The sequence below is a fragment of the Siniperca chuatsi genome, linkage group LG16 (genome assembly GCF_020085105.1).
Source record: "Siniperca chuatsi isolate FFG_IHB_CAS linkage group LG16, ASM2008510v1, whole genome shotgun sequence".
NCBI lineage: Eukaryota > Metazoa > Chordata > Actinopteri > Centrarchiformes > Sinipercidae > Siniperca > Siniperca chuatsi.
The window spans coordinates 9,394,671-9,420,730 of record NC_058057.1 but is presented as its reverse complement, the minus strand read 5'-3'; the positions used below and the strand labels follow the sequence as shown (position 1 = coordinate 9,420,730).

The 26,060-nt window shown below is 41.1% G+C and overlaps 1 protein-coding gene across 1 annotated transcript; it reads left to right on the top strand.

The window, feature by feature from the left end:
* The first annotated feature begins 12,149 nt into the window (after positions 1 to 12,149).
* Positions 12,150 to 24,846, top strand: LOC122863523 (hormonally up-regulated neu tumor-associated kinase). Its single transcript, XM_044170095.1, has 11 exons — positions 12,150 to 12,858; positions 14,695 to 14,817; positions 15,056 to 15,225; positions 18,180 to 18,235; positions 18,393 to 18,531; positions 18,756 to 18,883; positions 21,047 to 21,182; positions 21,951 to 22,128; positions 22,332 to 22,415; positions 22,834 to 23,131; positions 23,228 to 24,846. Exons 1-11 carry the CDS (start codon positions 12,598 to 12,600, stop codon positions 24,004 to 24,006), a joined length of 2,352 nt encoding a protein of 783 aa, XP_044026030.1. The 5' UTR covers positions 12,150 to 12,597; the 3' UTR covers positions 24,007 to 24,846.
* Positions 24,847 to 26,060: the final 1,214 nt, after the last annotated feature.

The following is a 26,060-nucleotide window of genomic DNA, read 5'->3' as shown; positions in this document are numbered from 1 at the left end:
ATTTTGCCTGGCCAACGAGGTGTGCTATTAACAACATAACACATGCTTATTGAAAACGCACTCTCTCTCTCTCTCACACACACACACACACACACACACACACACACATGCACTCGAGTGATGCTGTCTAGTTAACACAGACACAGTCAAACTCTGCTACACTTAAACACACACAAACACAAACTAATTTTGCCTGGCCATTTTAACACACACTAATGAAAGGGAACAGACTTTATTAGCTCTCTTTAATGGCCAACACCCCAAATACCTAATCACATTCACACAGACACACACACACACACACACACACACACACACACACAGAAACACATGGGCATTTTCCTAAGCAAGTCAAAACAAAGATATAGACATGTAAACTGAGATTTGAAGCTGGGAGCAGCGTGAATAATTGCCCATAATTCCATTTCCTGTTGGTTGAGGTAAAGGAACTCAGTGCCATCCAAGCATCCATCTGGTTTCCGTTTGAATCCCAGGACCCCTCACTGTTCCGCCAGCACCAGCAGCACTACTATTACTACCATTACAGCCCACTAATGTTCCATTATGATGTATGAGCAGCTTTTTTAGACCATGGAAATCAATTTAAAAGTAAAGCAAAAGGAAAAGAAACATCCTGCATCCTTAATCCCGGGCTGGCAAACAAGAGCGCGCTGTGTGCAGTTTATTGATGACAATAAGCTTGCTCCAGCTTTAATACATTTATTAATAAGTGGATTTAACTAATCTCTGTTTCTTCTATTTTAATTGTATTGCGATATTTGCTTAGCGGTATTCATTTCTTTGTCTGATGCAACTGCACAATTTCCCTTCAGGAATTGTTTTAGTTCCATCAAATCATGTTTTAGCTTATCTCATCCTCAGGCAGAGTCAGAGGTGCTCGTAGCCAGCTGTCAGCTGGGACAGCAGAGGGCCTGGAGGGAGGGAGGGATGGAGAGGGAGTTAGGGAAGCAGAAAAAGTACTGATCGAATTCAAGCCCTCACAGAATAAAGGTGATTTGAACAGATGACTCAAATGACCAAAATGCATGTGTGCAGATGATGCAAAATTTAATAATACATTTGATAACCTGGCACATGCCATTAAGCATGTTGCCAGAAATGTAGTAGTTATGTTTCTTTGGATTATCGTGTTAGTAAAGTAGTACAGTCTTGTTTAAATGAACTTGATATGTTTCAATAATTCTCTGACTTTTGAAAGTTATTCATGCTTTCATCTCTTTCAGAATTGGTTACTTTCTGTTTACCTTCCAGCTCACATCTTAATGAAAACAAACTAGAGAGATCACAAAACCCCTATTTCATCCTCTTTGCATTGGCTTCCAGTTGATTTTAGAATTGATTTGAATATTTTACTCATTACTTTTAAAGCACTCAACTTCATATCCTGCAACAAAACCTTCCATGCAGTTCCTTGGTCTAAACTTAAAACTAAAGGTGCTGTCCCCAAACTCTGGAACAGTCTTCCTGTTGAAATTTGTTTTGCTACCTCAGTGATATCCTTTCATATCTCTAACTTGCATTTCTGCATTAAGCAGCCTTTCTGTGCCCTGACTTTTTAAAAACTCTTTTGATTTGGGTCATCTTTATGCATCCAACCTCTTCTTTGTATTTATTATTATATTATTATAAGGCATTTAAATAAAAATATTTAGTTTTAATAAAGTTTTCTTTAGATCACAGCACATTTTAAAATGTATGTCCAGTTCTACTGTGCCTCCATTTTGTTGCTTTATTGTTGCTAAATGCTCTCCTGGTACCAGTTTACTAGCGTCTTAAAAAAGCATCATGTAGAAACAGAGAAGAAGAAGAAGAAGGGCACAGCGTTCTGCTTTACAATGCTTTGAAAGACAGTTTGGGTAATTTTCTGCACATTATTCACACCCTTTAAACAAAGACTCCTCACTCATGACACATCACGATTTTGGAAAACAAATTATGGGCCGAGCTTTTATGGACACAATGCGATAAAACAAAGTATGTGTGTGTGTATGTGTGTGTGTGGAGCGCACAGGGTTTGTGAGTATGGGAATGGAGTTAACATTGCTAAGTGGTCACGGCATCACGGCGGGTAGAGCTGGCAGCGCCTTTACTGTCCAAATTAAAACAGCAGAAATCACCACAACAATTGAGAACAGATTTTCACCAAGGTGCCTTAATGACATTGTCAACCCTAAAAACACACACAAACACATGCTCACACACACGTACCAAAATGCAACACATATTCACAAACGCTAATGATCTACTAGCTTAAAGCTTCAGGGCCATCTCATCAGTGAACAGTTTGTAATTCATAACATATTCACTTACGCACGCGTGTGTGTGTGTATATGTATGTATATATGTGCGTGTGTGTCTAGTAGGCATCAGAAAACACACACCCGCTGTTCCAGTCTGTTTCCTCCCCATAAAAAGCAACACTTAGCACTTCATTCTCAAGCAGTTCTGACAACATTATACAGGTTAGTTTAAGAGAAGAGAGGAAAAAAACAAAGCCAGTGAAAGGGAATGGGGAGGAAAAATGAGGGAGGAAAAAAAAAAAAACGGAAGCCTGGTCACTCAGCTGGGAATATTCAGAGAATTGTTTTTAACGAGTTAAATAAATTCCCCCACAAATGAGGTGAGGGAAAGAGAGAGGTGGAGAGAGCTAGGGAGTGAGAGAGAAAGAGGGAGGTGAAATTGAAGTGAGTGTTTGGCGTGGTGTTGGGAATATTTTACAAGCTGCATTAATGGCTGTTCTTAAAACACAGCTATTAAGAAACGGCCATAATGTTGTATATCATGGGTGATTATGTTCACACACACAGGCTTACACAGCTAAACACTCTCATTACACACTCACACAGACATGCACAAGCCAAAGCAATTAAATGTTTGCTGGTCCAACACCTTTTGTGTAAATAGCAGCTTCCTCCTGCCCAAACAAACTGCACCTCTTCTTCTCCAGCACAAACAATGTGGCCATTCACACTGTCCTGCTGCAGCTGATTGTGGAACCATTTCTGGCTTAGAAAATATTACATTCTCGTGCAGTAGCTGATGACATAAGCCATCCTAGTTGTGTTGGTCCTGTTGTGGCTGAATGTCGGCACATGTGGCTGTGTTCTGGCACCAAAAGACCAAATGTGAGCTAGGTGTGGCCCTTACAGTATGTGGCTGCCAGAATCGGCTAGGTTTTGAGACTGTGGACTGCCAGTTTGGGCTGAGAATTGCTTTGGGCCAGTGTCAGCACCTGGAATTGGAGCACGGTGCTTATATCCTTTAACTACAGATTTAGGCCATTTTTGGCCAACACAATTTGGTAGTCTGGGAATTTATGAGTACATTTTAATTCTGTAATTAATAAAAATGTTAGATAATTTAAAACAGTACTTCACACACAGTATGTTATTTGCTTTCCTTACGAGAATTAGATCGCCTTCAGAACGACAGTAGCCCTATGTGAAAAACTACTTTGTAAAGTATTTCTACTGTTTACCTTACGATCATCGCGATGAAAGATAAAATAGTTGCCGTTGTGAAATCCTGTCTGTGAGTATACGTAAACAGTTGTGCAGTGTTTTGGCATCTGATAAGCCTTTAAATGCATTTATGTGTTTCTCAAACTGGACTTCCTGGATTGTATTTCATTGTCTCACTGGTACCTTAATACCATGTTCCCACCAACGCCTTTTTTAAAGACTGTTTCGGTTTGAATCCCTGCTTACATGTGAAGATGGATACCACCAATCTGCCTTCCAACACCTCTAAAGCTCACTAATTAACATGATGTATCTGAACAACAGTTCATCTGTCCGCCTAGCACTTAGCCAGGTTGCCTGGCATCCTAACTGTGACAACAAGACTCCTGGAAGTCACTGCTCCTGGCTGTTGTTGGCCAAGAACTTGTTACAGCACTTACCTCGACCGAATACCGCAAATTTTAGTTTTTACATTTCTGTTTGTTCACAGATTAAACAACCGAGATACAATATGTTAATTGTGAGCTTTAGAGGTGCAGGCTCTGCTTCTGCCCCTCCTTCCAGTCTTTATGCTAAGCTAGGCTAACCACTTCCTGGCCCCGACGCTGTACTTAACATACAGTCATGGGAGTGGTGAGGATATTCCCATCTAACTTAGCAAATAATATATTTCCCAAATTAAATATTTAACTGTTCCTTTAAATAAGCATCCATTTATCAGCTGGTTAAAAAAAACAAGATTATTATTTGCTCATATCTATGTTGGATTAATCCCTGCTCTCTGTGGAAAGTTGTTAAGTTTTTACTTAAAATACGCAAATACCAGCCGTCAGTCGTGTGGCTGTTTGAATATGCAGTTATAAAAGGATGGAATGAAAACAAAACAATAACAAAAACAAATAGTTATGTGTGTATGTGTTTTCCATCTCCTTGGAGATTCATTGTTTCATTATGCTTTTAAGACTACTTCATTCCACATCCTACTTAAATTGGGCCTTTATAGTACATTTACTGTCTGCCCATTAAATATGCTATAGTATACTGTACCAACAGAACACTGGCCTTAGCAGAATCTGCAACACCGGTGCGTAATTTCCTCCTGCAGTTACTTCTCAAAAAACTTTATTTAACCAGCAAAAGGATCAGTGGGAAAGGATCTGATTGTATTTCTAAGTTATAGTCCATGAATCATGCATATATGAGAACAGAAGGGTTGGAAATATTAAGACATCAGACAGTATGGAGCTGAATATTTTCTTTGTTATTCTAGGCGCCAGGGCTTGCTCCTGGAGGAAGTGGCGGGCATTGTGGTCAGTAGCTGAGTACAGTATATGGAATAGACCTAGTGTGTGTGTGTGTGTGTGTGTGTGTGTGTGTCCTGAGTGGTGATCGGAGGTGTGGCCATCAGTCTGTCAGGCTTCTTTCCCTGTGTCGTCTTGCTCCTCCTCTCCTTCCTTCACTTTCTGCAGCGCTGCAGTCTGAAAAAGTCCAATTAAAGTAATAAACCACACATCCCATCCAGCCCCAAAACACACACACACTCACACACAGTTCCCCAGCAAACACAAACATGTAACACACACACACATTTGTGCACACAGGTAAAAAACACACACACACACACCCACAGTTCCTGCCCCCCCATCTTTCCCCCCGGTTATTAAACAGAAATGTGCTGCAGATTTCTGAGGCTCTGTGTGCGACACATCTGGCCTGGGCCTTCAGGAAACGACTGGTTCACTTCACTCTTGTCATCACCTTCCAACACGTTTCTTTCACATTTCAATTTGGGAGCGGCGCAGCAGGCAACTCCAGCACACACACACACACACACAAACGCACATCTGCACGTACACGCGCACAGACACACGCGTGTGCACAGCCACACATTGACGCACATCTGCACACATGCACTCAGGCACACACGGTCCACATTAGCGACAGTGGGAGTGCACTTTTGGGTGTTACAACACTCTGTTTTCAACCTCTCAGCTCAAAGGGGTGGGCTCTTTTTCATCCCTTTCTTTCTGTATTGTTTTCTCTCTCTTTTTTTCTCTCTCTCTCTCTCTCTCTGTCCGTCTCTCTCTCTCGTCAGTGCTTTGTTGACAGTAGAAAACCTCTAAACCACCCGTGACACAAACTCCCATTTCAGGCTTGGTCAGGATTGTGTGGGATTAGCAGAGTGTGATGGACTGAAGCTCTGGGAAAGACATTTTATATGGACATGTATTGTGTGTGTGTGTGTGTGTTTGATCTACAATACTCTGCACACAGTGAACTTTCAGGCAGCACAAAAGGACTTTACAGCTACTGAAACTTCAAACAAAAAGTCAACTCTTTGTCAAGAACTCAACACCACCAACAGCCCAAGTTAGATAAGATGGACAATTTTAGTTTTTGCGTTTAGGTTAGCTATCTGTGTATCGTTGTGGGAATATGGAGATTTTAACTGAGTTTTTTGGAGTCTAGTGACACTCTTAGGCAGGTGGGGGGTGGGGGTTTAGATTAATGACTTCAGTATTTCTAAAATCGTAGCTACGGCCCCAATTGCAATGTTCAGTCTCAGTGCTACTGCTGTTTCAAAACTATCCGTTTGGATCTACTTTTCTAGATCTATGCTATCTCAACAAGTTTCAACAACACAGCTCTTCTGCATTTGAAACGTTGGAAAAGTGATGCTGCAGATGAGTTTATCTTTTACTGCAGCACTTAAATATCTCCACACTGTGTCTAGACTTGAGTGAAGAATTCAAGACCTTAAATCAAAGCATGCTACTGGTGTTATTGATATTTTTTTTTGCCCTTTCTTTATTTCAGTTTTTCTTGGCACATGATGTTTTCACAAAACACACTTCCCCTAACTGTTTAGAGAGGTAATTCAGCACCCTTTCTGCTTAAATTCAGTGCTGAAGCAACCTGATCTCATTGAAATGTTTCTGTGGGCAGAAGTGGTTTGGTCTGTATTCTGCTTGATGATGATGTGGAGGACACGCAGCTTAAAGTCTTAGCGTGCAGTGTGTTGTTTGTCTGTTTAGAAACCATGTAGAACCGTTTCCAATCAGCATCACTGAAGCAGAGACCGCAGAACATGAGAGGTTTAAACCACAGCAACGTGCAGGCGCTGACTGATGACATGCTAAGCATGCTATGCTGCGCTGACTGATGATGACACGGTGAAGTGGTGGCGGGTGTCACTGACAGATGATGACACGTCAAGGAGGCTGCGGCCATGGATGAAGTCATCAGGGATTGACAGCCAGCTACCCCCCTTCCAAATGACAAAACTACATGAGTGATAATGCAGGAGCAGACAGTGACATCATCACAATAAGGTCCAATCCTGGAAAGAAAAATCAGCAACATGCTTTTTTAATATCAGTTAATTAAAAGCATATGAACTGAGCACTAGCACCTTTTCCCTCCACTCTGACCTTTGGCAGTAGTCTTTGTCATTATCAGTTGTTTTCCCCACTTCCTAATTCTCCTGCAGGTCCATCCATGTATCCTCCCATGCCGTTACACAACATCAGTCTGTGCTATTTCCTCCACTGCAGGAGTTATGTTGGGATGAAGTGACTCACTTTCCCTCAAGCTGCATCGTTGACTTCAGTTAATTATTCCCCACATTTCCCCAAATCCCTTTTGACAACAACAACCCTTACACAACGAGTGTTAACGTGTTACACATTTGTTTCACTCAGCTGTGGGTTACGTATGCAGGTGGTGAGAGTGAGGCCTTGTAAAGCAAGAAAGCAAGACTTGAGAGTCTGCAAAGCGGTGGTGTTCTGGTCTATTGTGTATAAGTGTATGAGCTGATCTTTCTGCCTCATCTACTAATTGTTTCTGACTAATTGTGTGATTTCCTTGAAGTTGAACAGTGTTGAAAGAAGCCTTTATGATGTGGGACTGACACCAATCATTTAATTCACGATTTTGCTGTATAACTGGAGAGATGTGTGTTCTTCACAGAAAGAAGAAGAGAGAGCAAAGAAGGGAGAAATAGACAGACAATGACCTCTTTTCTATTCATCTGCTGATACATTCTTTCCTTTAGTCGAGATGTTGGATTTAAGTGCAGTGTCCTTGCATCAGTCTGCTATGTCCACTGGAGGGCAGACAGGGACAGCAGCTCTGATAAGCTCACAGAGGTGGACACCAGAGAGAACAACCCTGATACTAATGTTTGTCTGGGCTGGACAATGTCGTGTTGTTATGTACAGTATTATGCAGGATTTCAACTAGGTTTTCATGTTGTACAATATCTACTGTGTGGCCCCCTTCTCTTCTTATAACATGAGGAGGAATGTATTTGACAAATGAACACATTCTAATGTGCCAGATTATACACATATAATTTTAACTGTACATGTATGCATATATTAGTTCATGGTTTGCATAATGCCCAGAATCTTTCATTCTTGTCAATGACTGTCTTAAAGGCAGTATGTGGGAATTTCAGTCAGGCTATTTTTCTTTTAATGCATTCAAGGACAATGCCTCTTTACTATATATATAATAATATATATATAGTAAAGAGGCATTGCCCATATATATATATACAGTATATATTCAGGCAGTCCCATTAAAGTTGTGGTTCCCAACCCCCTGGACCACAGACTGCTACAGGGCCATGGAATATTTGCTGCTGAGCCCCAAGAAAACTATATGATTTGGCAAAAAAAGCAGAATGATAATTATTTATTATAGCTTATTTTTTTGCAGTAATTACCTCGAGTTTGCTGCATTTGTCCTCATTACTCACTGTCACGTCCCCTACTATATTATGTTGATTTTTAACTGAAGTAGGTCATCAGTACTATTGAGGTATCTAGTCTGCTATCACCACCTTTTAACATTCAGCAGCACAGTACAGTGAAATCTATGTGAGGCTACCGAGAGGTCTGTAACCACAATGAAACACAGAACAAATCCGGTCTGTGACGACATTGTCGATATAGAAATGGTTCACGGTGTGAAACCTGTATGTGAGATGCATTTTTTTGAAAATCTGTATTTGCAACAACAAAGCTCAAATGTCTACATTAAAACATCTGAAGGAGAAAGAAAGATTTTAAGAGAGTCAGTGCTGCTCATCCACTGAGACCGCCGAGAGTTCTAACTCTCATTAAACACTCTAACAGGCTACAAAGTACGACTGTGAAGTACATCATGCTGTGGCACCAAAAAGATCTTATTTTAACATTTAGCTTCTTCTTGCTCTTTTAAACGCAATAGGGTAGATGGAGAAATGAAAGAAACAGAGTAGAAGACAGAGAGAGTGAGAGAGATGGTGAGAGGGTGGGGGTCGACTGCGTCTGTTCTAGTGTGGTTTGGGGGAGTTATTTGGTGTTAAAATATGCCTTAATGGTTGCTGGGGATCCATTTATTACAGGCAGGAAGCAGAAGGGGGTTTCTCTTCTCATTTAATGTGACCGCCGAGTACGTCGCCAAGTCCTACAGGCAAGCCAGCATTCCTCTGCGGCAACGCAACACACACACACACACACACACACACACACACTCGACTATGTATACACGCATAATTATATTGTAAGGCATGTAAATGAAGCTTATGTATGCACGTGTGTAGAGGCAAAGCCTTGTAATCTGAAAAGCATACACACATCGCGGTGCTTATAGAAACAGCTTACAAATATGTGTGTATGCACAAAGCACACACACACACACACACACACACACACAAATAGACTGTGGTCTCTGGCAGTGAGAATGACCTTTTCTGAACCATGGAAACACACACATTAACACACACACACACAAACACACACAGAGAAAAGCCTCTGTAAAACATTTAAGAATGGCAGTGCCAAGGTTATATAAAAAGCCTCTTGAGGTCTTATTAATTCACATTTGTTTTTCAGTTGTGAAGCTCGGTTTCTCTCCTTCTCATTCATCCTATCTCGCTATATCTAGTTCCTGTTCCTCATCCGTCACTTTCTCAGGGACACGGAGACAGCACACCACTTCTTCTCTCTGTCACACTTTCCTCCTGTCTTTCTTTTGTCCTCTGTCTCAGTCCAGAGCCAGATACAGCTTGACACCCTTCCCTGGCATTAGGGAGGGTGTGTTAACACCTCCTCCCACACACACACCAGGGCCTTAAGACCCGTTTATGAAGTGTAGGGCTCCTGGCATATGAGCGCACATACGCACATGAAGAAGAAGAGAGAGATTAAGATGTAAGATTTGATTATTTAGGGAAATTAATGATTTTCTTGAAGGAGTTTGGTTTCATGTTTTCACAGCATTTGGGATTCAGCTGATGTGAAACCAGTGGTTTGTGGTGGACTGCTTCTGTGTTTTTTGCAGCTTATTTCAGAATGTTCTGGGAAAACTGTTGACACCACTGTACTGTATAGGTGTGGGGGGGGGTTGTGTCTCTTTTCATTATGGCTTAGACAGTTTGGACCTGAGTTGGTCAATGTTGCTGACTGTATCTCATAAAGAGTTTTTAAAACATTGGCACAGTCACCTAAAGGGAGAGAAGTGGTCAACAAAGTGTTTTGATTGTGATTACACTGAGTTGAACGGTGCCTGAGTGCGCACAAAAGGGAAGAAAACTGTCATGGCTGCAGTAACTGTGTGCATGCTCTGAATGCCAAATCAAATTATACAGTATCAATATGTTTAAAACAAAATAAGGTAACTCTAGAAGCTTCACTTGGCTACTACAGTTAAAGGTTGTGTAAGTGTGTGTGTGTGTGTGTGTGTGTGTGTGTGTGTGTGTGTGTGTGTGTGTGTGTGTGTGTGTGTGTGTGTGTGTGTGTGTTTGAGAGTGTGTGAGTATATTGGATTACATGGCGGATATAAGGCTCTCTCCCTCCTTTCATCAGCTGAGTGAGGAAGAATCGAGCAGCAACACACTGCAATCTGACCCTGACGGACACACACGCACTTTAATACACATAGTAGCAGAAAAGCAGACACACTTCAATGCTGGCCGTCACTCATCCGCACAAAACCTCACTGCTGCTTTCCATTGATCACCACTGTCATGACACATGCCTCTGTGGCTCTGATCCCTCTTTCCAGTATTATATCATATTGTCGATATCACTTGAAAACCCTAAAACTACAAAAGTTTGGTTTTTCCTTGATTGTTCGATTCCCTCTTTGCTGCATATCATCCCCTCTTCTCTCTCTCTCTCTACATATGTATACAGTATATATATATATATATATATATATATATATATATATATATATATCCCCACCTTTCCTGTCATTCTCTGCAGCTATTGGAATAAAGGTTCAAATGCCCCAAAAAATGATCTTTAAGAAATAACGGGTGTTACCATGTAAACTCACCATTCAAGTAAAATCATGGAAACCATAACAGGCTTTGAAGCAGATTTCATTGAATTAAGCCAGCAGATATCTGCCCTGTTAAGATGGGTTGTTAAGAAAGACACTGAATCCCCACCAGCTGCAGGGGTGCCAATCTGTTGTTGACCCTGACCTCTGACCTCTGACCTCTCCGGGCCAAAACAAAAGATAATTACCTTGCAGAGGTCAATAACAAAGGTAGTAGTTGTAAAGGTAGAATTAGGGAAACTGTTTGAACTATGAACTTGACTGCTCACTTGGTAAGTAAAAAATACAAAATGGAAGGGTTTTCTGTTTTTAAGGTAATGTTTATTTGTTGAAGATTATAAATGTATATCATCTCTGACCTATCCGTAGGCTAAGTAAGTATCAGCGAAGGTTAAATTTATCATGCTGGCCTATCTTTGGTGCTAGCCAGGGTAAAGTTGATGGAGACAGGGGAGGTACGATGTAATACTCTTTGCTGGTGTAACACTCTTCCCCCCGACTAACTACTACCAGTCGACTAGGAAAATCTTTGGTCGGGGGCAGTCCTATAAATTAGTGAGCTTTAGAGGTGCTGGTAGGTGGATTTTGTTACATTTGGACAGAGCTATGCTAGCTGTTTCCCCTTGTTTCCAGTCTTCATGCTAATCTTAAACTAACTGTCTGCTCGTTGTAACTTCATATTTACTTTCCAGACATTACAATGGTATCAATTTTCTCAGAGTCTCAACGTTTCAGCAAGAAAAACAAATTAAAGCTTTAAAGTTATTCCCAAAATGTAGAGCTATTCCTTTAAATCTATCATTGCATCAAAGTAAGATGGTGTTTGCCTATAATCTCATTACAGGCCTGCGACAGCCACATATCAGATTTCTTTTCTTTTTTTCCAGAACATTTGATTTATTGATTGCTGTCCATACAAAACTCAATGTGTAAAAATGACAAGGTGTGGTTTTAGAGGGATTTTGTTACATTTGGACAGAGCCAGGCTAGCTGTCTCCCCCTGTTCCCAGTCTTTGTGATAAGCTGTACTAAACCGGCTGCTGGCTGTAGCTTCATAGAGTATTTAGCATACAGATACAAGAGTGGTATAAATCTTCTCATCTAAATCTCAGCAAGAAAACAAATATACAACATATACATGATGTCTTTCAAAGTGTTCCAGTGTACACTTATCCCTGATCTGTTCCCACAGTGAGAAAATGACCTGACTGTGTCAGTGAGAAACTGAAATGGACAGAATTAGAAAATAAAATTACAAAGGGAACCCAAGGAAGTAAAGTAAAAGAGTTTGAATGGTTACTATGTAACTGTGAGTATCTGTGTGTACCTTAGTGTGTGCAAAGGGGGGGTAATTACGGTGTAGAATGTCCTCCTCATCACTGGAGCTGATCTAAGAACACAACAGTTAATCATCCACTAACCGGCAGAGAGGGACAGAGTGAGAGAAGGAGAGAGAAGCCAGTGTTGAGTGCTGCACTGTTGGATAGAAAGAGAGACACTTGTAAGGCACCTGTATTTGTAAAAAGGTAAAACAAAAAAGAAAAGAGAAGTCTTCCATCAGAGAGTCTGGAATAAAGGGCATACTTACCTGAGAGTGGAAAGATAACAAATCTACAGCCGAGGACACACACCTGCTCCCGAAGAAGGATTTTTAGCAGCATTCTCCCTTCCTCTACATCTGTGTGTGTTAGTTATGTGTGTTCTATGTGGACTGTCCAGTTTTTGGATTTGATTGTGTGTGTGTAAGAGGCGGCCACATGGGGCTCGGGCCCTGTCTGGGATGCCAGCTGCAGCAGTGAAGCCTTCTCTGGAGGACATGGTGGCGGAGGGAGGGGGCGAAGGAGAGCACGGCGTGTCCCAGTGGGAAGCATCGGGGCTGGGCCGGGAGCGGCTGCCTCTGCCCTCTCTGAAGGTCCCCAGGGAGCTGCTGCGGAGCTTCCCCCACTCTAAACGGGTGGGATCCTATCTGGTGGGGAAAATGATCAACAAGGGATCGTTTGCCAAAGTGATGGAGGGGCTACACATCGGCACAGGGGAAAAGGTTGGTGCTTTCTCCCCTGATTTGAGAATAAGAGTGAGGAGACATGACGCCTCAGACTGGAGGGGTGCACATTGGCAAAGAAAAAGATCACACACATACAAAATTATGATTACATGGTTACAACTTGTGCACTTGTAACTGATAATTATACTCACTTGGGGTTGAAGAAGGCAGTGGCCTATTATTATTCTTGTTACGTGTACAAAAAAATATTTTTTTTTATTTCATAACCATGGCTCTTAAAGGGATTTTACAGGAACAAAACTTTTCCTCACCAGATTTAAAGAGGTCTGAAGTGGATCTGTTTCTGCTCAGTATATCTGGAATTCTATTTTTTTTTAAAGCAAATTCATGTAGCACAAGTGCAGGAAAATCTAATGCCATGTAAACACGATTACAAAGTTGCAGTTATGATTTATGATCTGATTTATGTTACATATATCACGCAAATAAAACTAGTACATGTTCAGACAAAATGTATATAGTGTTGCCCTGAACATGTCCTGGTTTTAAAAAAACATCTATATCAATATTCTTCCAAGTAGGCTAAAAGACAACCATGCTTATGTTTGTAAGTATTCTATATTTTGCGTATTTTTGTTGTTGTGGCTCTAAATTGGGACTATATGGATGTGCACTTATTGTGCAGTGGAGTCACGGCATATGTGTGTGTGTGTGTGTGTGTAAATGTATGTGTAATTTCTGTCATCGGTCACTGATCCCCTGACCCTGGCTCATATGTACCTGACCTGGTTGCCATAGTAATGACCAAACTCATCCCTGGGGTTGTTTGCTTCTCTTAACCCGTGTTACCCTCCACAGGTACAAGACCTGTGGAGGTGAAGTCTGCAACTGTGCAAACACACACTGTTGTAGACCTTAGGATCTTTTTAAAGTTGGATTTTAATTTGGAATGAAATGACAGAACACCACATATTCATTATACACTTTTTTTTTTTACAAACAGTATAAATGGCATATAACATGAAAATAAACTGAGCCCTCTAGATCTTACCAATAATTTTCATTCACACCCAGGTGTTTACCTGATTAGTTATCTGAGACAAACTACAGTCAACTAAACAATCATTTTCAATAAATGTCACCTTTAGGAATTTTATTTCCTGTGCAGGCTGTGTTTTCCCCCCATCTCATTATCTTGAGGGGAAATCTGTTGAAAGAACACAAATAGTTGCCAAAGTTATCCACCAAAGACATAAAACTCTCACTACTGAGTGCAATTAAGCATGATAACAGCTGACTTCCTTATTATTTAACAGTGCAGAGAGATTTAGAAATTCTTTTTTTTCAGTTACCCAGGAAGGGTTTGCTGAATGTTATTATAATCTTATTTTTCTCCCCAGTTCCTCATCTGTGCTTGCTAACTTAACAGTAAAAATGAAGGGTTTACTATGGAGTGATATTGGTTAAAGTTACGTTCAGAGGCTTAATCGGGGCTCATGGCTGAATTGCCATTAGTTGAAATGTCTGAGTGAGTGGAGACAGAATGTAGGTGGAGACAGTGAATGAGTAATACTCTCTACTTCCTTAACAACTGCTGTTTAAGGGCCCTTGAGCAACCACAACTACTGGAACATCTAGCAGTAGTAGAACTGTGGTTATATCTCCCAGAGTTAATGTTTGGTTCTGTTCTTGTTCACATGTGAACAAGTAGATTACCACATTTGGAAGCAGACTTTTAATAAAAAGGAGAAAAGGCTTCTCATTCGACTTTCGCTTGATAAATTAAGGTTGTAAAAAAACATGTGTGCATGTGTGCACGCTTACGTTTGCGTGTGTGTGTGTGTGTGTGTGTGTGTGTGTGTGTGTGTTTAGGTGGCCATTAAGGTGATCGACAAGAAGAAAGCACGGCAGGACTCATACGTCCTGAAGAATATGAAGCGAGAACCTCGAATTCATCAGATGGTCCGACATCCTCACATCGTCGTCCTGTTGGAGGTAGAAAAATACACATAAAAAAAAACACACATATTCATAATCACACACTCACATAAAAACCACCAGAACTGCATATACAGCCCAAATAAAGTAATGATGGAGTCTTAAAACATTACACCTGCTCGAATTTGGGCCCATTAACAATGGTTTATGTTAATTGTAGACTGTAGTTAAAAGGTTATCATACAGCTGCTGCTGTTGAATAAGCCTGTCCAAGTGATAACTGTGTGTGTGTCAGACTCTGGAGACGGAGAACAGCTACTACATGGCCATGGAGCTCTGTACTGGGGGAGACCTGATGGACAGGATCTGCGAGAGGAAGAGGCTGGAGGAGAGGGAGGTGCGGCGCTACACTCGCCAGATCCTCTCTGCAGTGGAACACCTGCACAAACACGGCATCGTACACAGGTGAGACTACACCCACACAATGTGCAGTACTTCTACAGGTATCAGAGACATCTGCCTCATACTGAGGTAGTTACTCTTTGCACAGTCTCAGGAGTCTTCTAACTCTGCTGATTTTCTTTATTTAGTCTCCTCTGTGATTGATATGTGTGGAATTCTTATTATTGTATGCAATTGTATACAGAGTCCACACTTTCCACTCCACTCTTTTGAACAAACGCACCTCTCAAAATAATTCAGAAATAATTGATACAGATATAGATATATGGCATCCTACCCATGTTCAGCTTGAACAGAGTACGGTACCAAACCTTCAATAACCTGCTATATGTTGGAGCATGAAAATAACAGAATTTTAATATTTTGTTGGTTTATCATCCAGACGGTGGACTAGTTGTGTTGAAATTATTAATCAGTTAATCAACTAGTTGATCAAGTAATAGATATTAATTCAGATTTCTATGTTTTTTCATTACATATCACTGTTATTAGATCTTTTGTATTTTTCAGTGTTGGTTGGACTAAATTAGCTATTTGAAGACAACACTTTGTGCTCTGGTGCATGGTGATGCACATGGACACATTGTCATTCTTTTCTACACTAAATGAATAACTGCACAGTTGAAAAATGGTAACTAGTAAAAATAAGTAGATTAACTGATAATGATAATAATTAGTAGTTATAGTCCTGAAAAACTGAAGCAAAAGCCTACAGAAATTTAGATCAGTCTCCACCAGTGAGCATGGATTTAAAAGAGTAGTGAAACATTTTGTGAAAAAGCTATTCGCTGTTGATTCCTGGAGTCTCTGCTGGTTGCCTGGCAACCTCACAGAGATGATGTTCCAGGAAGTTGCTCCACCTGTCAAAGAAATAATCCCAATAAAAACACAAATTGCAGTTTTTACACTTTTCGTTCGGATCAAAGAAACAACACATAACCTTCAGTTATTGAGCTTTAGAGGTGCTGGTAGGTGGATTTTGTTAACTTTGGACAGAGCCAGCCTAGCTGCTTCCCCCAGTTTTGAGTCTTTATGTTAAGATATATGATAAGCTAACCATCGGCTGGCTACATATTTACCGTACAGACATGAGAGTGGTATCAATCTTCTCATCTAAGTCTCGGCAAGAAAGCTAATGTGTTTCCCAAAATATTGAACTATTCCTTTAATTATTTGCAGGTCACCAGACTTTTAAATTGAACCTGGGCTAAAATTGAAGATTAAAGTTTTTAGACATCTAGGCTACATATAATCATTGTTCCAACATCATGTAAATGGCTATATTTCAATATACTGTTGAAACAATGGTAACCTAGATATCGTATTAAAAAAAATCACCTTTCTAACAAATCTAGCACAGTTTTGACCTAAACATCTTTTGGAATCCAAATTACCAAAACAAGAGCATGTGATGTAGAAAGTGATTCTTACCTTCAGCTGCTTGGCCCAATTAGAGAGTTGGCAAAATCATCAAGTAAAAATAAGAAAGGCGCACAAATGTTATTGTTTCAAAATGTCACTGTCCAGTATGATGAGAGAGCCAAACCTACCTGCAAACAGTAGCAGTTTGTTGCATAGTGGATGTTAAGGTCAGACCTAGATTCACACACACACTTGTGAGCGCGCACGCACACACACACAGACTAGTTTGCAGGGCATTAACAGCCTACAGAGAAGGAAACGCTTCAAGAAAGGCAATATATGGCACAGTCCAGTGTGGGAGTTGATAGTGTTATTTTAGTGGCATTTTAGTATGTGTAGGTGTTAGAGAGCACACACACACACACACACACACTTACACTACAACCACACACAATATGCACAGCACTGGGCTTTGGTTTAAAACCTTGGCTCCTCTGAAGGTGGGAATGTGATTACCAGGCAATGACCTCATCATCCTGCGCCGGCGCCATGATTCACACATCATCACAACATCATGGACTTCCTCTCTAATGAAGTCCCTCAACGACGTCGCTCTCAACCCTTCAATAGCACCTCTCTCTGTCACACACACACACATTTACTTGCACTCTCCCCCACATTCCCACACAGAGATGATTAAACTGGAAATAAATGGTAAATTTGCACTTAAATGCACCTCATGCCACCCACATCCAGTAGGTTCACCGCATACATTTTCTCCTTTATGACAATGTCTGCTGTCGCTCTTTCTTTCTCTTTTTCCTTCTTTCTTCCTCTATTTGTCTTTGAACTTTACTCGGGTTGTGTGAGAAGTGTTCTCTGGATTTTCGGGACCCAGAGTGTCTGTTGGTTAGATGAAGGCAGATGAAAGGAACATGGCTGATTCCCAGGCTATAGTTTATAGGGGGATCTCTCTCTTCTAACCGCAGATTTTCATTTAGCTCTGTAGTTTTAGGGCAGGCGGCGTGGTTAGTGGTGAGGCTGGGGTACTTTCAGGGGAGTCAGGAAACTTTTCCAGGTGAACACAGAGATATTACTTTGGTGGAGAGGAGCGAGAAAGTCAAGAAGAGCTTCACTTTGGCCTGAAAATGTCAGTTTTGCTTGATCATGATGGGTGCAGGTTTTTAGGAGTCCAAAACAAACTAATCCCCTAAACTACCACTAAATGTTCATCCAGAAAAATTGCAAATAAAACTATTTTTCACCAGTGTTTTTAAAGCTTGAGCTCAACCCAAACCCAAATTTAGCTTTGGTTTTCCTTTGCTTCTGTGGGTCCAGTCTGGTCCAATCTCATCTGGTTGTCCATAAATACACAGAAAAAGCTTAGAAAGGCCAAAAACACATTGTAAGAGTTCTTAAATTGAACAACCACCATAGTGTTTGTCAAAGTGTAGTATTCCAAAACACTCATCTGTAAGGAAAAAAATCACTTCAGAAATTCCTGTAGGATTAAGGACGGAGCTCATGAAAATACTAAAGTGAACCACATTCTTCCTTTCTGATCTAACAGCCCTCTCTCTTCTTTTCTTCTGTAGAGATTTAAAGATTGAAAACTTCCTGCTGGACGAACATAACAACATAAAGATTGTGGGTATGTGGACATTCCTGCTTTCTCCAATGACATCTGACTGACACCGTACAGAGTACTGATGCAAAATGTTGGACAGATCAGCGAGGCAGAACCTGTGTTAGCTATCTAGTGCATCTGTACATGTGCTCCACTGTTAAAATGATGATGTTTCACACAGACTTTGGCCTGAGTAACACTCTGAAGGCTGAATCTTTGTCTCTGGAGCTCCTCAACACCCAGTGTGGAAGTCCGGCCTACGCGGCCCCTGAGCTGCTCGCTCACAGGAAGTACGGACCCAAAGTTGACGTCTGGTCTGTGTAAGTGAAGTCTCAGTGTGTCTGTTGAGGAGGCCTGCTGTTCCATCATAGCTTAGTGTGCATTTTTGAAAAGGCAGTTTTTCTGTGGTGGTATTTGCTGTTTGAAACAAATGACAGAATGCATTTCTGTCTATGCATCTTTTAAATGTTTACGTTTCTTGACATTTTGCTTGTGTGTGTGTGTGTGTGTGTGTGTGTGTGTGTGTGTGTGTGTGTGTGTGCAGAGGTGTGAGTATGTTTGCCATGCTGACAGGGACTCTTCCCTTCACTGTTGAGCCTTTCAACATCAAACAGCTGCACCAGAAAATGGTCAGTGGAGAGATCAGCAGCCTCCCCAGTGACGTCAGCAAAGGTAACTCCACATTTCTCCTGTCTCTCTGAGCGTCTTCTTCACTGAAAAAAGCCTGATTTTTGTTTGCACTCAGTTAAAGGAGGTAACTGTGTGCTCTTAGTCTACTGTAGATGGAAATTCAGAATACTTGCGAGAAATGACATGAAACAAAATAAAACCACAGAAAAATAATTTGTAATATGGTAGAATGCGGTTTATGTTAAATTAGCAAAAACATTTTTGTGAACCAAAAAACAAGTCTAACCTGGAAAAGATGTTCTTCACACTGATTGGATTTCCATTTGGAAAAGCCTCCCTTAGTTTCACAGTCAGCACTTGAGTAGGATCTAAACTGGATGTGATATCCTAAATATGGATTAATGTTAATCGTGAGAAATATTTGTTCAGTTTTTGTAAATTACTCTTTGCAAGCACAAACTGGGATTCAGTTTTCTTTCTACAGACCACAGGCCTGTCATGACACAGAGAACTGAAGGAAAAAATGTTTCACTTATTTCTTACTTCTTCCACTTGTTCTGTACCAAGTATAGAACAAGCCTTAGTGTCTCTGTTTCTCTCTGCTTTATTTTGGTGTCTCTCTCACACATAGTCACTCCATTACACTTGGTAATGGAGTGGCTATGGCGCCATGTCACCACAAACAAACATAGCTCCTGTTACTGTGGGCAAAACCAGTACGGCTCTGAAGCTCTGAAGCTGTGACAAGATCAGATTAGTGGCTGTATCGCTGCCACAGACGGGCATCTGAGACATCGACATTAACTTTCAGACTTTATCCTGCCTCTGAATGGGGTTGTTTTTTTCACCAGTCAGACTGGCCCATTTGAAATTCTGTTAGCTCATTAATTTGTTTTCTTTTGATTTTTTTTCCATTTTTTTATTGTCTTTCTTTTGTTTGTTTTGGTGATGTCATGTATTTTCCTATTATTTTAAATAGATTATTTTTCTCTTCTTTGTATGATTTTTTAATGCTATCTTCAACACTGTTTTTAGTCTTTTATCACTGCAAACAAACTGAGTGTCTTCAGAAACTGTTATTCCACAGGCTAATAGCTTAAAATCAACAAATGGTGCATTTGATTCTATCAGTTACAAACAAACTGAGTTGACCCTGACTTAGACAAGCTGCTTTGGCTCTGTCATTGAAAGCGAGGCAACTGATAGTAGCAAAGTGAATGGAGCAGTCTTGGCTTATATAGCTGTGAATGCGGCAGATATCCTGTTTGAATCCATGTGCTCCTCCTGACCATGGAGCTTATCAGGAATCCCCATCTGGAGTCAAACAACCAACCCCGCTTGGCTGTCACAGGACAGCTCTATGTCAAAGGCTGAAATCCTGCCTCTCTTTATGCCATTGTCTGTGATAAAGTTTTAGTAAAGTCACAATGAGTGACATCAGTCTAGGAGTCTGGAGTAGTTGTGCAACATTGGCTCTTTTAGTTTGGTCCAATTTGGCCAGGCAAAAATAGTACAAACTTAGGTGTACATCATGGATGCATGGTTGGTGGTCTGATCTTAAAGTCCACCAAGCTGCATGCCAAAGTGCACTTTTATATGGGGGTGAACTTTTATATAAATCACCCATTTAAATAAAATTATGGTGTAAAGTTATACATAATTAAGGGTGTGGCCACTTAGAGTGACAGGTGGGTGCCGTCAACCACGCTTCATTCAGCCGCCTCAGCTCCACCGATGCTTCACCTCTTTGTCCATTTTTGGATTAGCCAGGAGTTAAGCGAGTCAGGCACTGCCAAGATGGAGATGGCTGGAGCCACCACTCTGAGCTTCACAGTGGCTCTTCTGGAAACCTGTGTGACGTCACGGAGACTACGTCCATGTTTTATACAGCTTTTTTGCTGAAAACAGCTGCCTGCTGCAGACAAAAACGACGCCATAACAGTGGTGAGAGTGAACCAAAAACAGTAAAGTTGCTGGCCAGAAAACCAAAACAATGAGCTGAAAGATGCTGAAAAACTCTCTGTAGCGCTGAGGGAAACTACAGAGTCAGTTGATAATTCTCTGTGGGTTTGTCCCTATGAGCAATCACACAATTACAATCACATTTTTTACCGGGCAGTGAGAATTTACACCAAACCAAATGCAGAAATCACTGAATTTAAAATTCTGTAAATTTAAAAAAACAACGTTACACTGCTCCTTCAGGTGCGGCGGCGTTTGTGTTGTCTCTCCTGGAGCCAGACCCAGCTAAGAGACCCAGTGTCAGAGCTGCGATGGAGGAGAGATGGATCAACGAGGGATATACCAAGAAACCACTACGCTCACTCTCTCATAAAAACAGGTAGAGATCTACTGTGTGACTACATTTACACACATCGCCTACAAACACACCCTAAAACAAGTGAAACATATTTTCCTCGTATGCAGCTGTAATAAAGTGACATACTTTTAATAATATATTTTGCAGAATTTTCCAATTTTGTATACTGTAAAAAGTTCTATCTATCAAAAAGTCCTAAATACAGTATATATAAACATAAGACAAATAGGTAATGTATGCCCATTGTATTCTTGAAAAGACATCTGTTGCAAAACCATGTAATTCCCTTCTATATTTTCACATTTACTTTTTAATATGTGGCACTATATTTGTAACCTAAGTATATATGTTTGTACCATGAGAGCAAAGTGAGACACAAAGAGGGAAAGTTCTGCAGTAAACATTACAATGTGGGCAAAAGAACCAAGAAGGAAATCACTGTGAGTTTTCTAACAAAATGAAAATTTTTGTGGTCAGTAGGGTAACAGCTTTGGATATTATAGCATGACTAAAAGGCTTTTATCACTTTACGCAGTGTGGAAATGCAATCATGTATGGCTCCTTCTGGCAATAATGCATTTTCTGAAATCCACATGAATGAAGTAAGAACTGTTCCAGCTCTGTTCTGCTCACAGTTGAAAATCATCAAACCAAAATCCTTCACTTACTGGTCATTCCTTACCAACAAATCCTTAATGACCCCAAACATTTCTTTCAGCTTCACTTTTCACACTTTATCTTTGCAACTGTTTTCCCATCCCTCTCGCTCTCTCTCTCGTTATTTCCCAGGCTGTGTCCAGAGGATCTCAACTCGTCTGTGCTGGCATACATGACAGAGACGCTGGGCTACTCCCTCTCTGAAATCATACACACACTCACCACCAACCGACCCTCCGCCATCATGGCCTCCTATCACCTGCTGCTCAACAAGCTGAGCAGGAGCCAAAAAGGAGCCAAGACCAGCAAGGTTCACACCTCATTTTCACACACACACACACACACACACACACACACACACACACACACACAGGCGTGCACCTACTGAAATACTAGTAAGCACAGCTTTTCTGATGCCAGTGGGTCAGTATCAGGGTACCTTAAAAACATAATAAATATAACCATTCTCATGTTCTGCTGTGAAGTTTTAACAACTAAAAAATTATTTGGCAGAAGCTAGAGAGCAATGACTGGAGTCTTCCGAGGAAGAATACATGGAGAGAGAGGAATAACACTGAATCAAAGACTCAGCAACAGGTAATTTTTTCAATAATAGTAGTTAATAGTATTAATAGTATTATTTTAAAGGATAAGACTGTTGTTATTCTATATTTATTTTATTGTCAATAAATTCCATAAGAGACTAAAACCAACAATGATTTAGTCTGTCTGGCCCTATGAAGACATAAATATTTAAAGTGGTCATATTATGCTCCTTTTCTGGGTCATTTTTTTGAGGGGTTGTACCAAAACTGTCTGAACACTGGATCCTCTGCTGTTTTATGGCAGGGTTTGTTTTGTGCATTTGAATCTTTGCAGCTACTGCATATAAACATAGATAGATGGAAGAATGGAAGTTCAGACAGTCCATAGTCTTTGCACCCCCTTTCTACCCCTTTGTGCCAGTAGAAAATATTCTTGGGCCTCCTGAGAACTAATCACTGCTTGTTTTTAGAATGAACCGACCAATCAAAAAAGCATGAAGCAGTCCAGCAGGCCTCTGAGAGCCCAACAGACAACTGAGTGTCAGAGCAACAGGAAGCGGCCTGAGGACCTGCACAGAAAGGACCACCGAGAGGACGCGGAGAACCGTCCACCCTCTCCATCTCTACCCCAGCTTCGTCACTCTGCTTCTCCCTCAATACCCCCTCGCCCTCCCTCCCCCTTCCCCGCCCCTCTGTGTGCAGAGGATGGGGCCACTGATGAGGATATCGCCATCACCTTGGACACCAGAGAGACGCTGTTTCCTGAAGGTAAGGATTTATAGCATATACAGAAACAGAAGCTGCACACATCCTCAGTACAGTGTGTGACATACTATACTGCATCTGAATGTTTGTGTGTTCCAGTGTCTGTGTTCGGAGACAGGGAACTCGTCCATCTTTCTCCTCCTAAAAGCTCTCAACTCTGTGACTCCGCCCCTTGCCAAGTCCCCTTACCCTCTGAGCCAATCAGAGACAGCAGCACATCAAGACCGATCCAACACACACACCTGCTCAGGACAACTCAATCAGACGGGGTGGCAGACCCTGGGTCAGACTGCTTCCATGACAACCGCCACCATGACGACCGCTCTCATCACCTGAGCATCAACGAGCGTCTGGAGAAGCTGCAGACATTTTATTCCTCAGAGAAGAACGGCATCTCTCCCAGGATGCTCCTGGAGGCCGACACACAACCCACACACTCCTCAGACAGAGACCACCTGGTTACCATGGAGACGACACAGACGTCACCCTCTGCCCCACTGCCTCGCCTGCGCAATGTGGGGCTAAAAGACGGACGAGGCAGGAAGATGACATGGGTAGGGTTGACCCGACCCGGGCCCCCAGGACTGCTGGTGAACGGGTCTAAACCTCCTGCCTTCCCCTCACAGAGACAACATACTTTGGTCATTAAGAGCCTCAGGCAGGAGAGAGGCAAGAGAAGAGATCTGTCGTCGGCAGCAGCAGGGGGAGGAGAAGAGAGAGGGACGGCAGGAGGTGGGATAAATGGAGCAAAGAGGAACTCAGTTCAGTTACGTTCATCTCTCCAGCGTCGGGTGGCGGACCTGAATCTGCCGCTGCTTCCTGCAGCCCTGCAGGGGAAGACAGATAGGAAGAACCAGCTACACAGCATGGACTACTGATACATAGCTGGGAAGACACCATAGAGAGACAGTGATAGTTGCCAGAACAAGGTGCAATGGGAAGAGAAGATATAGGGCTAGAGGTTAGTGACACATTTGGAAACCAGATTAGCAATTAAGAAATACTGGCATGTATTGAAATAGGGGCAACACTAAGGTGGATGTAAGAGAAGAGGGATAATGGGTGGAAGGTATGAAATACTGACTACCGATAGGGCAGCAGTTGAGAACTGCGCATTGACGTTTTGAGGAACAGTTGTAAATGGCACCTACAAAAAAGATGCTAAAGCTGTTATTCTCTACTACGACTCCTTCCCAAACAAGCAACATACAGTATGCTTCATTTATATGCTGCAGTGCCAAAAATTCTAACTCTGACTAAGCTCATCAGTCTTAATTCGGCCTTCGGTAACTAGGCTTTGGTCTATCTACTTTTCTTCTGGACTTTCAACATGTTAATCTCCACCCATCACAATGTGAAGTGCAGAATGCACACAGACTTATGGTTCTATTTGTATTCACTGTTCTTAAATACATTTTTGTACTAACATTGAAAGTCAAAGTAAAAGTTTTAAATCTACCTTAACTTCTTGTTATGTGTCTTCGTGGCTAAGTTATTGCTCAATTAACAATATATGCTTTGACATGTTTACTTGAGTTGTCTCTCAACATATCATGCTCAGCCGTGATATCTCCACTTTAGCCAAATATGGATTTTCTGCCTACAGAAAAGTGACCAATGGCGCTAAAGGAAACTCAGGGCTTAAGGCCTTCCCTGTAAAGTATAAGGTTAATTTCACATATCATGAAATCTGTTGAAATAAAATAATACATTATTTATATTTCATTTATTTGTTTATAAGGACAACACACATTAATCAACATATAAATGTGCCAGTGTGAGCCTGTTGGCTAATTTTCAACTGCGGTCATTTAGTAATATGTTCTTCAGCCAATGGCATAACCAAATAACACGTTATGAATGGACCTTCCTACGTAACTGATTAGACTTACTGCCATGTACTGGAATGAGAAATAATCATTTTACCCCTGATGCATCAGATAGTCTCAAGATTATTTCACCTTGTTAGCGAGCAAATGTGTCACCTGCTAAAGGGGCTTGTGTTCATGTAAAAACATTTTATTTAAGCTCTAGCTCACATATTGAGAAGAAACTAACGTTAGCCTTGGCATCTTTTCTTGGCTGATGGCTAGCTAAAAATGCATCTGTACTTCAGAACTTCAGAACACAAATACAGGACAACTATGATGTATGAGTATGAGGCACCACAAAAAACAGTAACTAATATGCACATGTGATGTAAAAGTATAATAATATTGACTACATTTAATCTGGAATTATTAATTAAGAAAGTGGTCCACATGTAGATCATTAGATAGTGCTATCTAGCAGTCTGTTCTCAAGCCATAATCTTTGACTCAGAGTTATTAGGAACTGGAAAACCGTCTCTGGTTTGTTCCTTACTAGATTGATAACTACTCAGGATTTTGTTAGTGCTGCCACAACTATTTGTTTGGCAAACTGAAGAGCTGACTCTTCTCAAGTTACAGTTTGTAGTGTTTTGCGGTATGGACGAGGATCAAAATGGCTAGGTCAAATCATGGCAGTAACCTAAACTTGGAAACAATTTTGACACTTTTTAATAACTTTTTTACATTGATGAACCAACTTTTAACACAGGTTTGAAGCTCTATCTTTTACGTGACCATATCGTTATGTATTTTGCTTTTCACTGCACAAAGCCAATTCTTCACTAGACCACTGTGAGGGTGTCAGATGTGCTTGCTAAATGATTTGTCAAACTACTGCAAAGCTAATTTATACCTAAAAATTCAAGCTTAAACAATCTTTCCCCCAAATCTCTGACAAGTGTCTTCTCCTTCATACGCCCTCTGTCTCTGGACTCTTCTTTCCTCATGTCACTGTCTCTGGATCATTAATATTCAAGCGTGCTGCAAAGAGGTGGAGGAATCTGGTTGCTGCTTCATGGCGTTCATCATGGCTGCTAAATAATTGAGGGGCTGTTTACTGA